At 41.8% G+C, this 17,103-nt stretch overlaps 1 protein-coding gene across 13 annotated transcripts in view; it reads left to right on the forward strand.

Annotated features, from left to right (window-relative positions):
* Window positions 1-17,103, forward strand: part of grip1 (glutamate receptor interacting protein 1) — a 274,798-nt gene that overhangs the window by 212,201 nt on the left and 45,494 nt on the right. For all 13 annotated transcript variants that reach the window (XM_053241697.1, XM_053241701.1, XM_053241696.1 and 10 more), the window contains 5 exons: window positions 3,494-3,629; window positions 4,627-4,772; window positions 5,425-5,508; window positions 12,240-12,315; window positions 13,474-13,619. In XM_053241697.1, coding sequence (XP_053097672.1) covers window positions 3,494-3,629; window positions 4,627-4,772; window positions 5,425-5,508; window positions 12,240-12,315; window positions 13,474-13,619 — 588 coding nt within the window. The remainder of the gene's footprint in view (window positions 1-3,493; window positions 3,630-4,626; window positions 4,773-5,424; window positions 5,509-12,239; window positions 12,316-13,473; window positions 13,620-17,103) is intronic.

Genomic DNA, 17,103 nt, shown 5'->3' on the forward strand with positions numbered 1-17,103 from the left:
CTCACTCAGTGTTTTTTTTTTTCTAGAGACTGTTGTATGTGAAAATCCCAGGAGATCATTAGTTTCTGAGATACTCAAACCAGCCCATCTGGCACCAACAACCATGCCACGGTTAAAGTCACAGAGATCACACTTTTTCTTCGTTCTGATGTGTGATGTGAACATTAACTGAAGCCTTTGACCTGTATCTGCATAATTTTATGCATTGTGCTGCTTCCACATGATTGGCTGACTGGATATCCACATAAACGAGCAGGTGTTCCTATTAAAGTGGACGGTGAGTGTATATGAGTGTTTTGGGTTCACACACACACACAGATATATTAGGCTAATTTAATTTGGACTGTAGTCTTCTGCAATAGGTGTCAAGTAACTGGTCTCTGATGCAAGTTTAAAGAATTAATTAAAGAACTCAGAATAAAAGCTGAATGCTTTCTGCACAAATCCGATGATGCATCAGGAAATAGAAGAGAGGACATGTAGCAAATAAGATACAGAGGTAACTAACACTTACTAACTATATTCATTTGCATTAAAATGAACAAAGCATGAACTTCACAGCATAAGCGAACAGCATAACATAAGCAAATAAACTAGTTTGTGCAAATGATCATATTTACACTGTAGTGTTGTTGCAGTGAGGCAAGAGAATTAGACGAGATGAAAATGCATTGTAAAATGAGTGCTATTATCAGTGCCATCTGATGCATGTGCTTGGACACGCCCTCTTCCGAGTGCATGGCACCCTTCACTGACTTAATGCTGTTCCTGGCTTCAGCAATGTCATTGAATGATTTAGCGCTGATCATTACGGCTGCTAGACACGGTCATTAATTATGCACTTTTAAACTTTTAGTGTCTTCATTTCCTCCCCCACTCTTGCCCTCTCTCTGTCTGTCTCTCTTTCTCTGAGGAGTTGTTCTACCTCTCTCAATCATCTTTTATGCCACAAATGAAGCCATCATGCACAGAAATATGATGGCCGACCTGGTCACCGTGGTAACACTGTTGAGTGATGCAGCATTACCTAGAGCTGAGGGAGAAACGGAGTGAGAGAGCCACAGAGAAGGAAGAGTGGAAAGAAGAGAGGAGCCCAAATGGAAAAAGGCACATAATAGAATTAACTTATCATCCTGCACACCTGTTTCCAAAGCTCTTAGGGCTAAGCAGGTCTGGCTCAGGCCAGTACTGAGGGTCCCTCTGCAAGGATATTGACCAGAACTTTTAGCAAACTGAGAGTCTCTGGCAAAATGGAGCAATGACACACAGCGTCACTCAGCTCTGTGTGTGTGTGTGTGTGTGCGCTGATGCTCAGTGCTGGGTTACTGAATCCTCACCGCCCTGCTGCTCTCTGATGGACGGAGCTGACATTGCTGTGGTTTTACTTGGAGACAGTCTCTCCTGCACAGGAGGAACCTTATCATGCAGTACTATTATGAGAAGAAGTTGTTCGTGCAGAACTACAAGACAGCAGTCATTCAGAATAATGGCTTTTTTGTTTTGATGATAGAAATTCACCACCATTAGTCAGGGCAGTTTGTGTGTGAGAGGAGGAAGAGAGAGAATGAGAGAAGGCGAACATGGCGAGCTTAATTTGATTCTGTCAGCCCCTTTGGAAGAGTACAACCATTTATTCCTCACCCGAATGGGGGGGACACGCATTTATAATCTGTTGCCCTGTAATTTCGCCGCCTGAAGAATCCCCAGCAGAGCGAAGTTATTTTTAATGAAATTATTAGATGAAAGCAGAAGACAGACTGATGGCAGATTTTTATAATTAATTATGAAAGCTCTCATGAAACGTAGAACGCGTGACTGATTGAAATAGCTTCAATTCTGAGTCTTTTTTTTTCCCTCACATTTTGCTGTTTATGGTTTATGACTACTACGATCGCTCACACTTGCAATCATGTGCATACACACAGACAGGGTATATGTAGCTCACGTCCCACCTCTCAGCATTCTGCTTCTTCATGCAGAGGTGGCAGGTTCAGTTCAAGGGCACATCGAGTATCGACTAAGCCCGCTGACCCAGCTCTGCCCTGGAGCATGATCCGACATGGCTCCTCTGTTCCAGCCCATATGGTCCAATTTAATGCATGAGCAGAAGTCTGAATCTGTGCCGTGGTCATTAGGCCAGCTGCTGTGACCACCAGACTGAATCATTGGGCTGATAATGCTCATTCTGGACAATAAAAATGATTGATGACCCATTTGTTCTTAGGATGGCATGACTGTAGGTGGCAGATGATTATAAACTGCATCCTCTGGGATTTATAAAGAGTGACCTTTTAACAATTTGATGGCTTACTTACACAGAAAAAGTACCATGCTAGAGTTTTAAGGTGTATCCCGAGATTTGAAGGTTACAAATATGGTAACCTGGCCAGTTTCGCTCCCTTGGCACCCGGTCACAGGTGGGTGTGGTATCATTGGGAGACATAAAGTTTTAAATGGGAAGCAAGTTAACAAATTTGATCCAAACATCATTTAATATAAGTGAAAATTGACAAAAAAAAATGAATTTTAAAAAGCATGGTAATGAGTGTCGGGGTACTTTAAAAGCATGTTAAATCGTTGATGATACATTTATGTTGTTTATATCTCAGGAAAGAAAATGTAGCCGTGTGGTACACTGTTTTGTCTACAGCCTGTGTCTATGGTATGAGTTATTTTCAAAGCTCTCATTCGAGCAGTTAAATACCTCAACAGCAGCTTTTACACTAGCTGTGTAAAGTTTACCAAATGCCACACCACAGTAGGATGAGCAGCATGGAGCATAGAGGTTATGAACTGCAAAACCACTTCATACGCTCTACATATATAAAAAAAAAAAAAAAGCATGTAAAGAGTAGGAAGAAGAGAAACATTCATGTATTTCCTCCTAGCCAGAAGAGAGCTGTGTCAGGTGTGCTGTGTATTAGAGTGTGAAGAAGTCAGCGGTTGAGGAAGGAGGTTGCATGAGGAAGAGGGCCCCTACCCTTGTAATGTGTCTTTGATCATCTCGGAGAGGGATTGAATGACAGCACATCGATGTACGAGAGAGGATGTTGGGGAGGGGGGTCTGCTGACCAGCCATAATTGTGAGAGTGTGTGTGGGAGGAGATTGAGAGAGAGAGAGAGAGAGAAAGAGAGAGAAAACCATGATCTTCGTCACTTTTTTAAACATCATTCAGCTCTCTTCGTCATCTGTTTTTACATTTCTCTCAATTTTCTCTTCTTTATGCTCTGCCTCAATCCTCTTGAGTGTTTCTCTAATTACCAGTCAAATCTGTGAAAGAGTGTGTGTGTGTGTGAGTGTGTGTGTGTGTGTGTGAGTGTGTGTGTGAGTGTGTGGATTGGCAGCTTGGGGAGTCTGAGTGTGGATGTGTGATCTCCATCAGTGAGAAGAGCGGTATGGCAGCCACCAGGCTCCTCTGCTCCTGCTCTCCACTTATCTCGTGCCTGTGTTCCTCCTCCTCCTCCTCTCGTCCCCCCTCCCCCTCGCCCACAGATGAGTTTAAGGGCTCCAGCATGGTGGAGCTGATGAAGAAGGAGGGCACCACCCTGGGCCTAACCGTTTCGGGGGGCATCGACAAGGACGGCAAGCCGCGCGTCTCCAACCTGCGGCAGGGCGGCATCGCAGCCAGGTAAACACACACTTACTCATAGCTGTGTCTGAAACACGAGCTCGTGCTGTTTGTGTTAACCTCACCGGCCTGATTCTGACTGGGTTTTGGTGCTCAGCCAAATGATCGGGTTTGAATATTGCATGAGGAATGAAAGAGCGCCTGTGCGTGTGAGAGTGTGTGTGTTTGTGCAAGTTTTTCCTCTTGGCTCTGCATGCATGGTGGCTGCTTATAGCGAGCTCACGGGTCATCTCACTACACACACTTACACATCATCCTCACTCCCTGAGAGGATAAATCACACACGCTTCAGAAACACTAAGCCTCAAACCTCCACACGCGCACACACACAAACACACACGCAAACACACACGCAAACACGCAGACGTACATATTTCATCCAAGCCACAGACTTTAACTGGATGTAATTTTTTTCTATGTTTATATTTTTCCCCAAACCATGTTAAGAGCTGCTTGGCTTTAAAGGCTGGTGATTGTATTTTATATTAAAGCTTAAAACTCCAGTGTCATTCTGCACAAGGACAGTGTTGGTGTGACTCAGCTTTTACCCTGCGCTTTTACACTGGAAATAGCTTCCCTGATTCATACTTGGACTTTTTTTTTTTTTCTTTTCTAACACTGGAGTTTGTGTGTGTATGTGTGTACATGCTTGTGTGTGTGTGTGCGAACACATTTAAGACACAAAGAGAGACCAACTTCATTGGTTGTTTTCTCACTACAAAGCATTCTATTAATCTTCACCAAACAGCTATCAGGGCTCGGTGTTACACCTAACATGCTCTCCTTCTTATCTGTCCTTTATTCCGTCTTTATATCTTCCTCCCTGCTCATTTCCCCATTTCTCTCTGTCTGGTTTCTTTCACTCCATCTTTCAACCCCCCCCTCCTTCCTGCTCTCACCTCACATCACCCTAATTTGTACTTTCTCTCTTATCTCCCTCCATGTGATCCATGTCTTTATTTTCTCGTCCTTTCTGCTTTCCGCCTCTCTGTTGAAGGAGTGACCAGCTGAACGTCGGAGACTACATCAAGTCGGTGAATGGCATCAACCTGACCAAGTTCCGTCACGATGAGATTATTAGTCTGCTGAAGAACGTGGGCGAGAGAGTCGTGCTGGAGGTGGAATATGAACTGCCGCCTGTTTGTGAGTTCGCTTTTTTTTGGGTTTTTTTAATAGTTTTTTATTGTGATGTTCATTTACAATTGCAGATTAAAGCAGATTTTTTAAAAATTTATTCTAGATTGTAATAGAATATAATACTGATTCTGCCTAAATGAATTAAATTGCACTTTTATTGAACTCTCAGAACCAGTCAGTGGATCCAGGCTTGTCCTCCTCACTCTTGTAACTTCATTCAATTCAATTCATTTTATTTATATAGTGATTTTAACAATAGATACTGTCAAGCAGATTTACAGAAGTCCAGATGTAGATTTAGATCTCGAATCTCTCCAACTAGTTTCACTGCTTTTACCTGAATAATTCCTCGTAGTTGCTGAAATATATGCTTTAGTATGATTAACTGAATAATAAGCCAAGACTTCAAGGAGCCCTAAATAAAGACACAGTAAAGCATTAGCTGCTTTATTTATACACCTCTTATGATTAATAGTGTAAAGTATTTGCTCTATTTAAAAAGGCTGATGTAGTAGATTCTGATGCTCTTTTTCAGTATACCACTGAGTTCTTCCTCATTGTTTACGATGGATGATTTGCTGTATTAGATCACTGCTCACATTTATTACATGACTAGTCAACGCTAATTATAATATGAGCTGATTTTGTTCTTCTGCAGCCGTTCAAGGTTCAGGAGTAATGTTTAAAAATGTCGAGGTGACGCTTCACAAAGAGGGGAACACATTTGGATTTGTCATCAGAGGTAATTACCTTTTCCCATATCACTGAATTCTGAGCAAATGTGTACAAGGCGAATTTGTTTCTAAACCACTGCATACACAGGTATGTTTAAATATGTTGCATTTACTAAGTAAATTTCTGTTCACTGATATAATCAATTATTGTTAAATGTGTTTAAGCTTGTAAACTCCTCAAATCTGTCGGAATGTCCAGACTCTCATTCCTCATTCTCGTAATTATATATCTTTCCATTATTTTCACTGAAGTCCCTGAATAATAATATATGTAAAAATGAATAATGGAATAAGAAACTGGGAGTTAAATGGACTTTTTAATTAAAATTCACCTGCCTGGAAACTCTTTTTGGCTGTTCTGGGTTTTTTAATTTCCATTTTTTTTATTGTCTGGATGTTTTTCAGATATTTGTATTTGTGCAGTGTTTTCATGAGATGGTTAATTTATATCTAATAGCTGTGTGTGGCCAGGCCAGTTGCCTGGTAACAGACACAACAATTAATGGTGTGTTCACATCATGTCAGAATTACAGTAATTACAAGAAACTCGTGAAAAGCAATCCCTTCTTCACTGAACTCGTAATTACCAGTTGGAAATTTTCTGTGAGCTCCAACTTCACAGTGCGTGACATCATGTTATACAGGAGCGAAACTTCAGCCATGTCTGCCAGTAATGTTAGGTGTATATTATTTCTACCTTTATATTTTATATGTTTAGATTTGTCTCTATTTTTATTCTCCACATTAAATTACTGTAAAGCATTGTGTGCATTTTGGTGAGTTCGAGAAGATGAACAGCTCAAAGTAGAATCTTGAAGTGCCTTAATTCCAACATGACCTGAAAACACTATGATCATTGACTTAGAGTAGTTTAGGATTTCCTAACTTGAAATATAATGACTAGTCCAGACTTTTGGTCTGTAATATGAATTTGTGAAAAACTCTGATCTTGACTTATATCAGACATATATGTGGCATTGTGGGAAAGTCCTTCACATGGTGAAATTTTGGCTTTTTTTTTTTTTTTTTTTAGTTAGTTCTGAAATTTGTAGTTCTGAAATTTGTAGACTTTTCTGTACTGAAATATGTTTGCCTTTAGTATGTATCTCAATCACAATTACATTTTTAGCATTTTAAAATCTGCCTACCTCATAAAGTGAAAAGATTCCATTCTGACATTTTGACAGCCACTATCTGATTACAGACTGAATTGATTAGGCTTCTGTCCATTTCCCTACAGCACATAGTTATCTGACAAATTGATCAAAGCATGACATTCACTGTGTGAGGAGCTAGTCCTCAGCTAGCAAGGTTTTAGTCATCTTTAGGTAGATTGTTTTTAACCACGGTTAAACTGGCTCTTACCCAACACTATCTTTGCAAGAAGTTAGCCTGGGTAAGATTAAAAATGAAATAAAAACATTTCCACATAGCTTTGATTAAATATATTTATGAATTCTTAAATTTGAGGTGTCTGAGTATGTTAGGAAGAAAAAAACAGGTTGTCAGAATTAAGCCACAGTGAGACTGCCATGAAGTTTCTGTAAAATAGCCCCTGACTATACTAAAGACATCTTCAGTAGTTTACATATGAAACCTTTTCTAACATGAAGGTGATTTTTCTCTTTCATATTACACAGTAAAACAATGGATTTAATGATCCTCCACCTATGTAGTAGCGAACAGCTGAAACAGAAAGTAGTTGGATGTGATTTTTTTTTTTTCAGCTGCAGTAATGACCCTGTTTCTGCCACTGAATAAGAATCCTGTCAAATGTCAGAGCCATTCATTCCGAAAAGAAATAGGAATAGTATCAAACCTCTTAACATTTTCTTGCACTAGCTGAATATCTACGGAGCCCCTAAGGGGACGTGGTGATGGAAAAAATATGAGATGTGAGGAAAATTTATATTTCAATGCTTTTACGTTCGCTTGCAAAACTTTTGTGTTCCCCCGAGAAACTTTACGTTCTCTCGCAAAGAGAACGCAAAGTTTCTCGGGGGAACACAAAACTTTTGCAACCGAACGCAGAGTTTTCAGGGGAACGCAAAAGATTTCGAACAAGCGCAAAGTATCTCGGGGGAATGCAAAATTTTTGCGAGTGAGCACAAAGTTTTCAGGGGAGCGCAAAAGATTTCGAACAAGCGCAAAGTATCTCGGGGGAACGCAAATGTTTTGTGAGCAAACAGAAATATCATATTCTCATATTTTTTCCATCACCATGTCGCATTAGGGGCTCTGTAAATACCTGACTTAAGAATGAAGGGCATTATAATACTGTCAAATATCCTGTTGGAAAATTACCTGCAAAGATTGCACACATTTGCATGTGCACTTTATGTAGTGATGTGTAGTTTTATGTAGCACCATGGTCCTGGAGGAACGTTGTTTCGTTTCACTGTATACTGTACCAGCTGTATATGTGTACGGTACCAGCTGTATACTGTACCAGCTGTATGTGTGTACGGTACAAGCTGTATACTGTACCAGCTGTATGTGTGTACGGTACAAGCTGTATACTGTACCAGCTGTATATGTGTACGGTACCAGCTGTATACTGTACCAGCTGTATGTGTGTACTGTTCTAGCTGTATATGTGTACGGTACCAGCTGTATGTGTGTACGGTACCAGCTGTATGTGTGTACGGTACCAGCTGTATACTGTACCAGCTGTATGTGTATACTGTTCCAGCTGTATGTGTGTACGGTACCAGCTGTATACTGTACCAGCTGTATGTGTATACTGTTCCAGCTGTATGTGTGTACTGTTCCAGCTGTATGTGTGTACTGTTCCAGCTGTATATGTGTACAGTACCACCTGTATACTGTTCCAGCTGTATATGTGTACAGTACCACCTGTATACTGTTCCAGCTGTATATGTGTACAGTACCACCTGTATACTGTTCCAGCTGTATGTGTGTATGGTACCAGCTGTATGTGTGTACTGTTCCAGCTGTATGTGTGTACGGTACCGGCTGTATATGTGTATGGTACCGGCTTTATATGTGTACGGTACCAGCTATATACTGTTCCAGCTGTATGTGTGTACTGTACCAGCTGTATACTGTTCCAGCTGTATGTGTGTACTGTACCAGCTGTATACTGTTCCAGCTGTATGTGTGTACTGTACCAGCTGTATACTGTTCCAGCTGTATGTGTGTACTGTACCAGCTGTATGTGTGTACTGTACCAGCTGTATACTGTTCCAGCTGTATGTGTGTACTGTACCAGCTGTATGTGTGTACTGTTCCAGCTGTATGTGTGTACTGTTCCAGCTGTATATGTGTACAGTACCACCTGTATACTGTTCCAGCTGTATGTGTGTACTGTTCCAGCTGTATATGTGTACAGTACCACCTGTATACTGTTCCAGCTGTATATGTGTACAGTACCACCTGTATACTGTTCCAGCTGTATATGTGTACAGTACCACCTGTATACTGTTCCAGCTGTATGTGTGTATGGTACCAGCTGTATGTGTGTACTGTTCCAGCTGTATGTGTGTACTGTACCAGCTGTATGTGTATACTGTACCATCTGTATGTGTGTACGGTACCGGCTGTATATGTGTATGGTACCGGCTTTATATGTGTACGGTACCAGCTATATACTGTTCCAGCTGTATGTGTGTACTGTACCAGCTGTATACTGTTCCAGCTGTATGTGTGTACTGTACCAGCTGTATACTGTTCCAGCTGTATGTGTGTACTGTACCAGCTGTATGTGTGTACTGTTCCAGCTGTATGTGTGTACTGTTCCAGCTGTATATGTGTACAGTACCACCTGTATACTGTTCCAGCTGTATATGTGTACAGTACCACCTGTATACTGTTCCAGCTGTATGTGTGTACGGTACCAGCTGTATGTGTGTACTGTTCCAGCTGTATGTGTGTACTGTTCCAGCTGTATGTGTGTACTGTACCAGCTGTATGTGTGTACTGTACCAGCTGTATGTGTGTACTGTTCCATCTGTATGTGTGTACGGTACCGGCTGTATATGTGTATGGTACTGGCTGTATATGTGTATGGTACCGGCTTTATATGTGTACTGTTCCAGCTGTATGTGTGTACTGTACCAGCTGTATACTGTTCCAGCTGTATGTGCGTACGGTACCAGCTGTATACTGTTCCAGCTGTATGTGTGTACTGTTCCAGCTGTATGTGTGTACTGTTCCAGCTGTATGTGTGTACTGTACCAGCTGTATACTGTTCCAGCTGTATGTGCGTACGGTACCAGCTGTATACTGTTCCAGCTGTATGTGTGTACTGTACCAGCTGTATACTGTTCCAGCTGTATGTGCGTACGGTACCAGCTGTATACTGTTCCAGCTGTATGTGTGTACTGTTCCAGCTGTATGTGTGTACTGTTCCAGCTGTATGTGTGTACTGTACCAGCTGTATGTGTGTACTGTTCCAGCTGTATGTGTATACTGTACCAGCTGTATGTGTATACTGTTCCAGCTGTATGTGTGTATACTGTTCCAGCTGTATGTGTGTACTGTACCAGCTGTATATTGACTTGACTTGAATTGGCTTGTCCAGAATTATTTTCCGCTTTAGCTGTGGTGAATTTTTGTTTTTCGGTCCTGTATGTGTGTACTGTACCAGCTGTATACTGTTCCAGCTGTATGTGTGTACTGTACCAGCTGTATACTGTTCCAGCTGTATGTGTGTACTGTACCAGCTGTATACTGTTCCAGCTGTATGTGTGTACTGTACCAGCTGTATGTGTGTACTGTACCAGCTGTATACTGTTCCAGCTGTATGTGTGTACTGTACCAGCTGTATGTGTGTACTGTTCCAGCTGTATGTGTGTACTGTTCCAGCTGTATATGTGTACAGTACCACCTGTATACTGTTCCAGCTGTATGTGTGTACTGTTCCAGCTGTATATGTGTACAGTACCACCTGTATACTGTTCCAGCTGTATATGTGTACAGTACCACCTGTATACTGTTCCAGCTGTATATGTGTACAGTACCACCTGTATACTGTTCCAGCTGTATGTGTGTATGGTACCAGCTGTATGTGTGTACTGTTCCAGCTGTATGTGTGTACTGTACCAGCTGTATGTGTATACTGTACCATCTGTATGTGTGTACGGTACCGGCTGTATATGTGTATGGTACCGGCTTTATATGTGTACGGTACCAGCTATATACTGTTCCAGCTGTATGTGTGTACTGTACCAGCTGTATACTGTTCCAGCTGTATGTGTGTACTGTACCAGCTGTATACTGTTCCAGCTGTATGTGTGTACTGTACCAGCTGTATGTGTGTACTGTTCCAGCTGTATGTGTGTACTGTTCCAGCTGTATATGTGTACAGTACCACCTGTATACTGTTCCAGCTGTATATGTGTACAGTACCACCTGTATACTGTTCCAGCTGTATGTGTGTACGGTACCAGCTGTATGTGTGTACTGTTCCAGCTGTATGTGTGTACTGTTCCAGCTGTATGTGTGTACTGTACCAGCTGTATGTGTGTACTGTACCAGCTGTATGTGTGTACTGTTCCATCTGTATGTGTGTACGGTACCGGCTGTATATGTGTATGGTACTGGCTGTATATGTGTATGGTACCGGCTTTATATGTGTACTGTTCCAGCTGTATGTGTGTACTGTACCAGCTGTATACTGTTCCAGCTGTATGTGCGTACGGTACCAGCTGTATACTGTTCCAGCTGTATGTGTGTACTGTACCAGCTGTATACTGTTCCAGCTGTATGTGCGTACGGTACCAGCTGTATACTGTTCCAGCTGTATGTGTGTACTGTTCCAGCTGTATGTGTGTACTGTTCCAGCTGTATGTGTGTACTGTACCAGCTGTATGTGTGTACTGTTCCAGCTGTATGTGTATACTGTACCAGCTGTATGTGTATACTGTTCCAGCTGTATGTGTGTATACTGTTCCAGCTGTATGTGTATACTGTTCCAGCTGTATGTGTGTACTGTACCAGCTGTATGTGTGTACTGTACCAGCTGTATGTGTGTACTGTACCAGCTGTATATTGACTTGACTTGAATTGGCTTGTCCAGAATTATTTTCCGCTTTAGCTGTGGTGAATTTTTGTTTTTCGGTCCTGCTGAATGTGCATTTGAATTACTTTCCTCTGGCTTTGATGATGCAGAGCACTCTGATGTCAGTGTGTGTCCAAAGTCAAGTTTAAAAGTTTTAGTATATTGACCATGTACAGTGTATAAAGTAGCCAAACACAGCTGGGGATCCCTGTGGAGGAAAATGTTCCCTTTGATTCTCACATATTGAAGCTAGTTCTTTTGATTCATGTCTACATCAAACAGAATGTGTATCACTGAGAAACTATTTTCACTGCCTCGAGCTTCCTACAGCAGGTGGAAATGATGGGGTGTGATGAACTCCCTACTTCATCTCGACTTTCACTCTTCAATTGGCTTTAATTCATATAAATTAAATTGCTCCTAGGTCTCAATTTGTGGCCCAATTAAAGTAAAATATTCCTGCTGTATCCAGACTGCGAGCCACATTGTTCCAAATGTGAAGTTATGTCTGGAGTTAGAGTGAGAAAATGTGCAAATCTGTCCATCCAAGAGAAATGGCCTCCACCCAGCAGCTCAGAGTCATCTATCTGCCTCGGAACTGAGGATATTCAAAATGCGTCTGCAAAAAGCATTAGTTTCCCAAGAGCGCACATGCAATATGTTTATCTTTATGGCAACATTAGTCAGAAGTGCTAATGCATTGCGTTTCCCCCACAGGAGGCGCCCATGAAGACAGGAACAAATCTCGACCTGTTACCATAACAACGATCAGACCTGGTGGCCCCGCTGACAGGTGGGATAGTTTTCCTCATATGAAAGGCCTTAATATTATAGAATACATCAAATACCAGCTTCGGAAGGCTCATACATCATGTAGATTAACATTACCACCATTCTGTCGCTGCGGTATTATTTAACATATTCATGCATCAGTGTTGAGTTTGATAGACTTTGTGTGTAAGTTCTTATCATGACGCTAGTTCTGTTGTAACTGAGTCAGCATTCTGCAGATATAAATGTGCTCCATAAGGGTCTAGCTGCCTCTCTGATGAAAATTCCTGTTCTTTAACTTTATTACTCATCTTAGATTTGCAAATAGACTGCTGTGGATTCTTTGTGCACCCCTCCTACACACCAGCCTATTTTGTTTGCACTTTGCCCTGTGATTATTTCTATCAGTCTTCTGCCCATGGCTTTACTTCTATCAATAATCATTTTTTCTGTAATCCACACAGCCAGATTCTCCAATATTTGGTACTGTTTCCACCTTTTGTGTATGAGGTATTTGTTTCGCAAAGCAATTCCAGGCTTTTCTCCACCCACAGGCTGTCTGTAGCCAAATACAGCTGGCATTACTGCATGAGTGCAGTTACAACACCAATCAGCTTGTCATGGCTGCTGTCAGGCTTTGAGAAACAAACCACTTTCGTTTTGTTCTTATTTGCTCCTGAGCTATACGTTAAGTGCAGCACCTTTGACTCTGACTCTGAAGTCCTTCTCATTAATTTCTCGGCTCTGGCCTGCAGCTTAGTGCCTATTTTCATCCTTCTGATACTCCATTGACAATTTTCCATCTCATTTTCTGTTTAATAAAGAAGAGATGAAGGCTTGCTACATGCATGGGACAGATGGGGTTGTTCTGAAATGTCGGGTGTAAAAGGGAATCTTGGAGATTATAATACTGTGTCATTAATCCTCAGTGGCCCTCCAGCGTGCTTAAGTGCAGCCAAGGAGCAGGAGCCATTTGACAGAATAGTGCTCTAAGATGGCAGTCAAGGTCTCCTTGTGCCTTGTTAACTTTCGTCACTGGTAAAATGCTCACTGGGGAGTCTTTCACTATTCAAGTTCAAGGAGCCATGGATTCACCTTTATAGGTGTTGTAAAAAGTCAGCTCATTTAGACTGCTGTTTTCTTCACTTCTTATCTCTACAGTATTTCTTTTCTCTTCCAGGGAAGGCACCATCAAACCAGGAGACCGGCTGCTGAGCATCGACGGTATCCGTCTGCATGGTACATCCCACGCAGAGGCAATGAGCATCCTCAAGCAGTGCGGCCAGGAGGCAACACTCCTCATCGAGTATGATGTGTCCATCATGGGTAAGGCAAGGCCCTTAACCTGCAAGTCTGACATACGCTTAGCACGTCTGTGCATTGGTTGGATTCCAAAATTTTAGCTGAGAAATGCACAGAAATAAGTGGTACCCTGGAGGACAGGTGCACACTGACTTGCTGAAAGACTGAGTGAGGAGAGAGAGGAAGAGATTTAAGGGTTAGAGTAGCCCTTGGCTAAACACCATCCTCCTGATGGCTTTGTGCTCTGAATGGGAAGTGATATATTTTCTCCATGTGGGTTGCAATGGAGGAGGAATGATGGAAAGGAAGGTATAGCTGTGCTGGTTGTTACTCATGCTAACTGCTACCAGCCCCACAGTGGCTATCCGACTCTGGCTGTTGGTTTTCATATTCATTTGCTCAGTGGATATGAGGGTGGGGCAATGCTTTCTCTATTTAAGACTTGAGTGATATGTTCAGTGCTCAGGGAAATGCTGTCTATTGATCCCTCTGCTTCATGTCTGATAGCTTCATTAGAATTTGATGAACATTTTCGTTGCTGAGCCATTTGCAAAATGCACTGAGACAGCTGAATACCCCCAACCCTGCAATAAGTAATCTAGATTAAGAATAAAATAGCAATAATTTAGCAATCAGGGTAGGGTAAATGGCACCTGTCAGCACTCCAGCACCTTACATTTTCTACACTCTTCAAACTAAAACTAGATTTCTCAACCTTATGACTGAAGCAAACTTTAATCCTGGTACTATTTCATTCACTGTACTTGAGTAATCATCAACAGACCTGAGTGCCTCGGATCTGGAATGGAGGATGAGGTGTTCATAGTGTCACCACGTGCCTTGGTAATCTACCACTGTCACCCATTACTGGATTTAGGCATCATTTGTACATGATAGCCAGCACGTGATGCCTTTCCACTCACATTTCCAGTCTTGAACCTGTCTTCTTGAAAGCAAAGCAGGTTACTGTGTTTATTTTGTAAGACAAAACCCTTTGCCTTGGACTGATGGATTTCCCCATTAAGCCCGTGTTAAATGGGAAGTGCTTTGCGGTTGCTGGAGCTCCTGTTTACTTCACACTTTGTGCCACAACTTTTCTTCATAATGGGTAGCAAGTGACTCCAGCCTGTGCAGGGAATTGGGACGTGGTGCTAGCATATGGTGAGAGTGTTTTGTGTGTGGGTGTGCTTATGTTCATTCTCTCCACCTGCTCTGTATTTAAGATGTGTGGTGTAACCAGGTCTTTTTGCATCAGCCTTAACCAAGCCATCATTGTGAAGACACTGCTGCATGAGGTGCACCCCATCTGCTTGCCCTCTTTATTCAAATTAGGAGAGTGTATATGTGTCAAAGATGGAAATTTATTATCTAGATATATACATGGTATTGGAATATCCGATAAGAAAATATGAAAAAAGGAAAATATGAAAATTAAAACCCAAATGTTGGGCAGCATGGTTGCACAGCAGGTAGCATAGCCACCTCGCAGCTCCAGGGTCCCGGGTTAAATTGCGAGCTCGGAGTTTCGCGTGTTCTATACAATTCAATTTCGTTTTATTTATGTAGCACTTTTAACAACTGACATTGTCACAAAGCAGCTTTACAGAAATCCAGATTTAGATCCCTAATGAGCAAGCCAGAGGCGACAGTAGCAAGAAAAATAACTTCATCAGATGTCATGAGGAAGAAACCTGGAGAAGAACAAGACCCAAAAGGAGCCCATCCTCTTCTGGGTGACACCAGATAGTGCGCTTAGAAGTCATTACTTTTCCACAGATATATTATAAAGTATATTATAAAGTTAAACAGTACTGAGAGTGCTGAAAGGATCTTCAGTATGAGCATCAGGGTTTTTTATGATCGCAGACGTTTCAAATCTTGAGTATCCACTGAAGAACGTCCGAGACTTGGGCATAAACTGTTTTTAGTAAGTGTAATCTTTAGGATGTCTAAGTGGGACCATCCACAGCGATCCTCTGTCTATCCGTGCGGGGCCATTCCCAGCAGCTGGCAGTCACACCCAAGTGAAGGAAGCTCCAAGCGAAAGTAGTGCATTAGGATGGGCCAGGCAGGTCTGGAGGGCCGAGGGAGTCAGGAACAAGCACTGGCGTCATAGTGAGAGAGAGAGAGAGAGAGAGAGAGAGAGAGAAGGAGTAAAGACTCTAGCTGCTGCATTCTGCACCTACTAGAACATTCAGACAGTAAGGCATTAAAATAGTCCAATTTTGAGGTAACAAAAGCATGGACTAGTTTTTCTGCTTCATGTAACTGTATTATATTTCTTATATTAGCAAAGTTTCTGAGATTATCTACATGAGCTTCAAATGAGAGACTGGAGTTAATAATCACACCAAGGTCTTTCACTGCTGCATGTGATGTAACTGAAAGGCCATCCAGAGTTAGTACATTATCAGAAAGCTTACTTCTAACTGCCTGTAGTTCTAATAAAAGTACTTCTGTTTTGTTATAATTAAATAGGAGGATGTTATTTAGCATCCAGTGTGTAATATCCTTTACACATTCCTCAGCTTTATTAAGCTGGTGTCTGTCATCTGGTTTTTCTGAAACATACAACTGGGTGTCATCAGCATAACAATGAAAGCTAACAACATGTTTAGGAATAATTGTGCCCAGAGGTATTATACATTAGGGGGAAAACAGTGGACCTAGAGCAGAGCTTTGTGGAACACTAAATGTTCTCCGTGTGAGTTTCCTCCCACTCCCCAAAAACATGGCAGTAGGTAGACTGGCTATGCTGAATTGCCCCTATGTGTGTGTGTGTGTGTGTGTGTGTGTGTGGGTGTGTGTGGGTGTGTGTGCGCTTGGTGCCCTGTGATGGACTGGTGTAGTCCTGCCTTGGCCCAGTGTTCCTGTGATAGGCCCTAAACCCTGACGAGGATAAAATGATTTCTAAACATGAATGAATGAAATAAAAAAACCTCAAAAGCCTTAACGTTTAACAGTTCAGAGTCTACCTCAAGCAGTCATACCCATCATACAACAGCTTCTGGACATGGAGTTTGTCTTTGGAAACTTGTCTTTATATGGGCTATAAACTTCTTTGTTGGAAGAAAAATAGCCCAAATACAGACAAGTGTAAAATAATAAATAAATGTACAAAATAAACATTACAAAGCATAACTAGAATGAATATATACTAGACAAACAGAATTATGGCTTTGTCTTTTGCATAATGACTCCAACATGTGGTCCAACTAACTGTTGAGTGTTTCAATATAAACCCCTCTGCATGAGGCAAATTTGGAGACAATGAACTAGCAGCCTCACTGTAAAATAACCTCTCTGTTGAGCCAGAATTAGCTGGTAAAGCTCCTCCTAGCCTGTGTTCACACTGGCAGTGATACAACAAGTCGCTGGAGGGAAGTCAAATGCGAGTTTTCCAGTGATGCATTCCACTGATGATTACAGTAGGTGCAATGAGTGATGTGAGATTAGCAAGATTCACCTTTATGAAAGTGAGAAGTTATTTGCTGACTACCACTGAGAG

This window comes from Pangasianodon hypophthalmus, chromosome 18 (genome assembly GCF_027358585.1).
Source record: "Pangasianodon hypophthalmus isolate fPanHyp1 chromosome 18, fPanHyp1.pri, whole genome shotgun sequence".
Taxonomy (NCBI): Eukaryota; Metazoa; Chordata; class Actinopteri; order Siluriformes; family Pangasiidae; genus Pangasianodon; species Pangasianodon hypophthalmus.